We start from the raw sequence: 7,902 nt of genomic DNA, 5'->3' as shown, positions 1-7,902 counted from the left end.
CTGCTGCTGCGGCGGGGCAGGTGCCGGAGGTGGTGGTTCCCGAGGGCGCCCCCAGCCCCGTGCAGGACACAGAGGAGGTCGCGGCGGCCAAGGCAAAGTTCCAGAAGGAGTTTGAAGCCGCCGCCGCCCGAGCCGAAGCCGCCCCCGACACCGACCTGGACGGCGCCGTATCCGCCTACACCGGCTTCCTGTCCACCCTCGATGGCCGCCTGTCACCCTACTACAACAGCTTTGCCCCGGGCCTGCCCTACGCTGCCCTGCCCTACACTGCCCTGCCCTACACAGCCCTGCCCTACACTGGTCTGTCTCCCGCCCTACCCTACACTGCCCTGCCCTACACTGGCCTACCCCACGCCGCCCTGCCCTACACTGGCCCACCCCACGCCGTCCTGCCCTACACCGGCCTGCCCAACGCCTACCCTGGCCTGCACACACTGCCAGTCATCAAGGCGGCTGAGTAGGCTGGACCGCTGGACCGATTTCCCTCTTGCTGTGTGTGTGAGGAAATAAACCACTTGAAGCATTGTGTGTTGTTACCTGTGTCCTTTTTACGTATACGACTCTGGCCATAGGTTTCAATAGCCCGTTCCCTTGTAAGTAGACGTAGCCGAGGGGTGGAATTATATAGAGAAGGTTATCTGGTTGTATCGTCAACGGGAGTGGCACCAGGAAAGGGTAATGGCGAGGCGTTGTAGGAGATGCCAGTGTAGGCCGTCTCTGTTCCGTTATCCTCTTCGTATTTTAAAAGGGGTGATGAAATAGGCAGATTGGGGTCGATGGAGTTTATGGTGAGACACTTACAATAAACAGCAAAGTCTCCTATAGTTGACCCTCGTGTTATCTGGCCTAATTTCCAACCCCTCCTCTCTCTCTTGTTCTCCGTCTAACCTTCCTACCGTAACATCTTATTTCCACCTCCAGCTTCCGGCTAAAGCGTGTGGGTGTACGTGTGCGTGTGTGTGTGTGTGTGTCGGTCATGTTTCCGGCACATGATCAGGGGTGTCTGGCGTTCTTGATTAGTCTAGGTAAAGGGGGTGTGTAGTTGCCTCTTCCTGGACAGCTCATACATAACTTCCTGTTGTATATATTTTTTAGCTATATAGTTACATACCGTAGTTAAAAATTGTGTTATTATGCCTACACCCTGAGCCCCGACAGTCCTTCTACGTGCCATACACCTCCATGTCACCACTTCGCCGCTAAGACCCACCGACCATCCTGAATACACGCTAGGGGTGTCTCATACAGGACTGGTGCCTCTCTCCATACGCTGTTCACTTTAACCTGATCTATCATCAACGCTGAGATGTAACAAGAGACACTAGAATATGATGCTAGTCACGAAGAAGTGTTTAGAATAGGACGTACAGATGTAACAGAATATTAACACCATGCAGAAGACGCGCTAGTCACGAAGAAGTGGCCTAAGGAAAGGATGTAAAGTCAGTATTGTTATATTCTCTCACTGATTTGTGACATGAAATTAAAAGGAGAGAGAGAGAGAGAGAGAGAGAGAGAGAGAGAGAGAGAGAGAGTCCTCAAGTCTAAAGTCTCTCTCCTTCGCAAGTCTTGGTTGTAATTTGGCCTTGTCTATTGCAGGATGAAGAGTGAGAGACTGACGAGGAGAGTGTGAAGGAGCGTTGTGGTGTGGATGTGGATGTGATAGGAAGCGTTAGGAGAAACACACTGAGGTGGTTTGGCCATGTGGAGAGGATGGAGAGTGAGAGACTGACGAGGAGAGTGTGAAGCAGCGTTGTGGTGTGGATGTGGATGTGATAGGAAGCGTTAGGAGAAACACACTGAGGTGGTTTGGCCATGTGGAGAGGATGGAGAGTGAGAGACTGACGAGGAGGGTATATGTGAGTGAGGTGGAGGGGAGAGAGGGATGGGGAGGCCAAGGATGAGATGGAGGGATGGAGTTGAGAGGTATGTGATAGAGGGGGGTGTGAGCTGGGAGCAGGGCAATGAAATGGCGGGGGACAGGACGACATGGAGGCTATTTGTTTGTGGCCACCCCTTACGGGATTACGGGGTTTGGCAATAGATAGATAGATAGACAGACAAGGAAAGGAGAGGGTCAAGTCTTACCATGTGATTTGTTTTTCCTACGAGAGAAAAATAATGTTATGTCTTGTGAAGGAAGGAAAAGGGTGTGTTTTTTTTATGCAAGAAAGAAGGAACCAAAGCCAGAGAGAGAGAGAGAGAGAGAGAGAGAGAGAGAGAGAGTTTAAGTTAGTCTGTTCTTAATACTGAAAGCAAACTGTACCTTCCAAGAAAAAAAACAAAAACAATACAAAAGAGAGCCAAATTCAAGATCCGTTCCTTTCGAGATGCCTGGACACACCTCGTTTAAAAGACTGGAGATCATAGAACATAAGAAGAGAGGATAACTGCAGTAGGCCGGTTGGTCCATGCTAGGCAGCTCCTAGAAGAGTAACTGAACTACTAGAATGAGATAAGGACAGCAAAGAAGAAGGCTCTCCCCCGCCCTCCAAACCCTCCAGCCGAAGCCGGCAGGAAAAAGTCAGAAAGAACACCACGCCGTATAGAAAAACTGGCGTGGACATTTTACAGGAAAGTGTGAAAGGAGAATAGAGACTATCATAGTGTAAGCTGAAAAGAAAATTTTTTTGAATTAGTATTGGTTATAAGATTTTCTTTATTCTATATCCACCCCTTATTTGTCATATGCTTATCTAGCCTATGCTTGAAACTCTCAATGGAAGAGGCAGCAACTACTTTACTAGGTAGCTTATTCCATTCGTCTACTACTCTATTACCAAACCAATTTCTACCGATTTCCTTACTGAAACGGAATTTTTCTAGTTTGAAACCATTATTTCTAGTTCTATCCTGTATGCTCACTTTAAGTACCTTGCTAATATCTCCCTTATTTATACCATTCATCCACTTAAACACCTCAATTAAGTCTCCCCTTACTCTACGCCTCTCTAGCGAATGCAGACTTAGTCTTTTCAGTCTGTCTTCATATGACAGGTTCCGGACGTCATGTATCATTTTTGTCATTCTTCTCTGTACATTTTCTAACGAATTAATATCCATTCTATAGTAAGGACACCAGAATTGTACTGCGTAGTCTAAATGTGGCCTTACTAATGCTAGATAAAGTTTTAGTATTACTTTAGATGATCTATTGCTCACGCTTCTCGAAATAAATCCTAGGACCCTATTTGCTTTATTTCTCGCATTAATACACTGTTGCCTAGGTTTAAGGTCGTTACTAATCATAACTCCTAGATCTCTCTCGCATTCCGATTTGCTAATTTCTTTGTTATCTAAGCTGTATTTAGTATCTCCAATGGTCTTGCCTACGTTAAGTACTTTACATTTTTCAACGTTAAATTCCATTTGCCAAGTTTTAGACCATTTGGACAATGTATCGAGGTCTTTCTGTAAGTTATGGCAATCGTCAGTCGAGTTAATGATACGCCCTATTTTTGTATCGTCGGCAAATTTGCTGATTCTGCTATTGACTCCTAAGTCTAGATCATTTATATATATGATAAATAATAAGGGACCGAGTACTGAACCCTGTGGTACACCGCTAGTTACTAATCCCCAGTCCGACTTAGTTCCATTTATTAATACTCTCTGCTTTCGTCCTTTCAGCCAGGATTCTATCCATTTTAAGATATCGCCGTCTATACCGTGTGCTCGAACCTTTCTAACTAACCTTTCGTGTGGGACCCTATCAAAAGCTTTACTAAAGTCCAGATAAATAACATCGTAAGCTTTATCGCTATCTACTGCCTCATAGACCTCCGAGTAGAATGGCAACAAATTTGTGAGGCAGGATCGTCCTTGCCTGAATCCGTGCTGACTTTCGTTTATAAGATTAAATTTTTCTAAGTGTTCTCTAATCTTATTTGCCAAAATTGACTCTAACATTTTTCCTACTATTGACGTTAGACTTATCGGACGATAATTCGACGCAGCTGATTTATCACCCTTTTTATAGATGGGCACTACGTTTGCGGTTTTCCACGCCTCTGGAACTTCTCCTGAACTTAAAGAGTCATTAAATAACGTTAAAAGTGGCTGACATAATTCTTCTTTGGTTTCTTTTATAATTTTGGCATATATATCGTCCGGACCTGGCGATTTTTGAGGTTTTAACTTATTAATTTCTTTCAATACGTCCTCCTTACTAATGGTTATTTTACTAAGAATATTTTCCGTATTCTCATGGTAAATATTTGCTGCTTGAGGGACCAGGCTTAGATTTTCCTTGGTGAATACTGATATGAAATAATTATTTAGGATGGAGCACATTTCTTTATCTTCACTGGTAATGTCACCTGATTCTGTTCTGAGTGGTCCTATCCTGTCTTTATTTTTCGTTCGGTACATTTGATAAAAACCCTTGGGGTTTTCTTTTGATTCACTGGCAACCTTAATTTCATAACTTCTCTTTGCTTTTCTTATCTCCCTCTTTACTTCTCTATTTAAAATTGTGTACCGGTTACGTAAGTGTTCCTCTCCACGTTTTATTTTTCTATATATTCCTTTCCTTTGGCCTATGAGAGATTTTAATCTGTTGTTTAACCATCTAGGTTCCGAATTATTAGTTCTAAACGGCTTTGAAGGAATATATCTATTTTGGCCTCCGTGTATTATATTTATTAACTCGTTATACTTCTCACTGGTCGAACGTCTGCTTGGTACTGTAGCTGAGTTAATTTCCGTCACCTGGACTACATTCCTATCTACCACCTCCTCCCTCGCAGACACCTGACGGACGTCCCCAGGTGTTTCCTGCGCCTGACCTATGACCTGGGATTCCACACTGACCTGGCATTCCCTCCAATAGCTAATCTCCCTGTGGAATACCGTTCGAAAATAAGCTCTTAAGCCATCGAAATCTCCTAGACGAAAATTAGGAACGGTGGAGGTATTTTCAGTGGATATCCCCATGTGTCTAGTTCCTCCTGCGTTTAGAAAGATTTGCATACGTCGGCCTTGGTCACCTAATGGCAACTCTCCACTGCTCGATCTCTAGCAGCCTCTATATTGTCTCTTATCCATGAGGTCACACTCCATGGCCTCATCCCAGGTCTTTTTCGGTCTGTCTCTTGCAACCTTTATGCCTTGGTCACCTAATGGTAACTATCTACTGCTCGATCTCTAGCAGCCTTTTCATTTAGTCCCTTTTCCATAAAGTCACACCCTATGGCCTCATCCCAGGTCTTTTTTTGGTCTGTCTCTTGCAGTCCTACCCTCAGCGTTCACACCCCTCACCCTCCACCCCCAGCTGTCATCCTCCATCCTCTCCACCTGGCCGAATCATCTCAGTCTACCTCTTCTCACCATAATACACTCAAGTCCCATCCTTCCTCTCACCTCCAATCTGGTCTATCTATCTATCAACAACCCGACGGCCTAATCCTGCAAAGGGTGGCCGCAGACAAAACGCCTCCAAGTAGCTCTGTCACCCACCATTTGACTGCCCTCCCCCCCAACTAACTCCCCCCTCCCTCATATACCTCTCAACTCCATCACTCCACCTCATCCTCGGTCTCCCCCTCCCTCTCCCTCCCTCCACTTCACCTACATACACCCTCTTGCATTCTCCATTCTCTCCACATGTCCAAACCACCTCAGTGTATTTCTCAAAAAAATACTAACACTCTATGTATTGTTTTTATGCAATTCCCAGTACTGATCAATACCAAAGACAATACGGTACTTGCACTCATAATCACAGGACAGAACACATCATCATCATCATCATCATCATCATCATCATCATCATCATCATCATCCGGACCTCCTTTCCCACCCTAGGTCAGGGTGAGGAGTAAGAACATAAGAACATAAGAAGAGAGGATAATTGCAGTAGGCAGGTTGGCCCATGCTAGGCAGCTCCTAGAAGAGTAACTGAACTACTAGAATGAGATAAGGATAGCAAAGAAGAAGGCTGTCCTCCCAACTCCCTCCCCCAGCAATGTCCACACAGCCCAAATTTGCACAATCCAATGGGCCACCCTTCCAATCACTCATCATTCAAGTTCCCGGAATCCTGGCTCTATCGGATACGCCAAAAACATTCACCACGTTCTGTAGCTTCACATTTACGTATCCATAGAGTCAATGCAGACGCTGCCACTTTAAAAAGGGGTGCCAAATCCCTGATCATGCACTTCTCACAACATTCATCCAGCCAGCCCGATCTCTTGTCATCACATTACTTCAGCCATGTTTCAGAATGGTGTGTGCAATAAGAAGGCCAATACTTATTTAGCTGACTGTACAAGATAATGTTCTCTTTCAGCCGCCAACCTGCTTTTCAGTGGTGGAATACGGTAACACATCCATACTTTCCTTAATATTTCTCTCCTCAGTACTAAATACTCATGTGGGATTGAACGGGGAGGCTGCCAGAGATCGAGCAGTTTAGCGCCGGCATTAAGTGACCACGGCTAATGAGTATAAGCATGATGGAGCGCTTATATAGGATACGATTCTTCACAGCCAGTAGCACACATCACCATCCACCTCGTACAACAGCTGTCATACACGTAGGTATTTATCAGAGGCAGGTTTGTTCTTAAATATGTAATTCAAATATAGTCTCTAGTCTTGTACGGTACTTTCATCTTTTGTATCTATTGCCAGATGCCTTAATCCCGTAAGGAGTGGCCACAAACAAATCGCCTCCATGTCGCCTTGTCCCCCGCCATTTCATTGCCTTGCTCCCAGCTCACCCCCCCCCCCTCTCATATACCTCTCCACTCCATCCCTCAAACTCATCCTTGACCTCCCCCTCCCTATCCCCCCCTCCACCTCATCCTTGGCCTCCCCCTTCCTGTCCCCCCCTCTACCTCACTCACATACACTCTCCTCGTTAGTCTCTCACTCTCCATCCCCCCAACTTACACCCCCCTCTCCACTACATCCCTCCATCTCATCCTTGGTCTCCCCCTTCCTCTCCCCTCTCCACCTCACTCACATACACTCTCCATGTCAGTCTCTCACTCTCCATCCCCCCAACTTACACCCCCTCTCTCATATACTTCTCCACTACATCCCTCCATCTCATCCTTGGCCTCCCCCTTCCTCCACCTCACTCACATATACTCTCCTCATCAGTCTCTCACTCTCCATCCCCACAACTTACACCCCCCTCTCCACTACATCCCTCCATCTCATCCTTGGCCTCCCCCTCCCTCTCCCCTCTTCCACCTCACTCACACTCTCCACATGTCTCTCTCTCTGCTCTCTTACACTGAAGGTAAATATACAGTACTATACACACAGTTTGCATCTTTATTGGCTATTATTTCTCCCATACAAATGTCACGCAAACCATCCTGGGCTGACAAACGATACTTAATTAGCTGAGAGAGAGAGAGCACATCAGTCCCTTGTTATTTTGAAGTGATATGGGGGGGACAGAGTGACGTGGAGGCGATTTGTTTGTGGCCACCCCGAATGGGATTGAGGCGTCTGCCAATAGACAGATAGATAAGATATGGGTAACACCTCTGGGATATTCTTGTATCAGTCCCAGAATAACAAATAATATTAACTCTTCCAATCAAGTGGTTCATTTTATTCATCTATTGCCAGACGCCTTAATCCCGTACAGGGTGGCCACAAACAAATCGCCTCCATGTCACCCTGTCCCGTCATTTTATTAACTCTTTCAATCCACTGATTTATTTTCTGTGTTGCCATTATATCAAATGATATTAACTCTTCTAATCAAGTGGTTCATTTTATTCTATCTATCTATTGCCAGACGCCTTAATTATGTGCTGGGTGGCCACAAACAAATTGCCTCCATGTCGCCCTGTCCCCTGTCATTTTATTAACTCTGTAATTCCTGTGGTTTATATCTGTTGCCACTATACCAAATAATATTAACTCTTCTGATCCACT

At 45.4% G+C, this 7,902-nt stretch overlaps 1 protein-coding gene across 1 annotated transcript in view; it reads left to right on the top strand.

Annotated features, from left to right (window-relative positions):
* The window catches only part of LOC145391158 (uncharacterized), a 15,882-nt gene extending 15,421 nt beyond the window's left edge, over positions 1-461 (top strand). Inside the window, exon 3 of the mRNA XM_080265837.1 lies at positions 1-461. This exon is cut by the window's left edge and continues 60 nt beyond it. Within this exon, the coding sequence (XP_080121963.1) occupies positions 1-461 (461 nt within the window).
* Positions 462-7,902: the final 7,441 nt, after the last annotated feature.

The sequence above is a fragment of the Coenobita brevimanus genome, chromosome 17 (genome assembly GCF_032717465.1).
Source record: "Coenobita brevimanus isolate Jiangsu-jjx chromosome 17, ASM3271746v2, whole genome shotgun sequence".
Classification (NCBI taxonomy): domain Eukaryota; kingdom Metazoa; phylum Arthropoda; class Malacostraca; order Decapoda; family Coenobitidae; genus Coenobita; species Coenobita brevimanus.
Note: the sequence above shows the minus strand (reverse complement) of the source record. Positions and strands in the feature narration are given on the sequence as shown.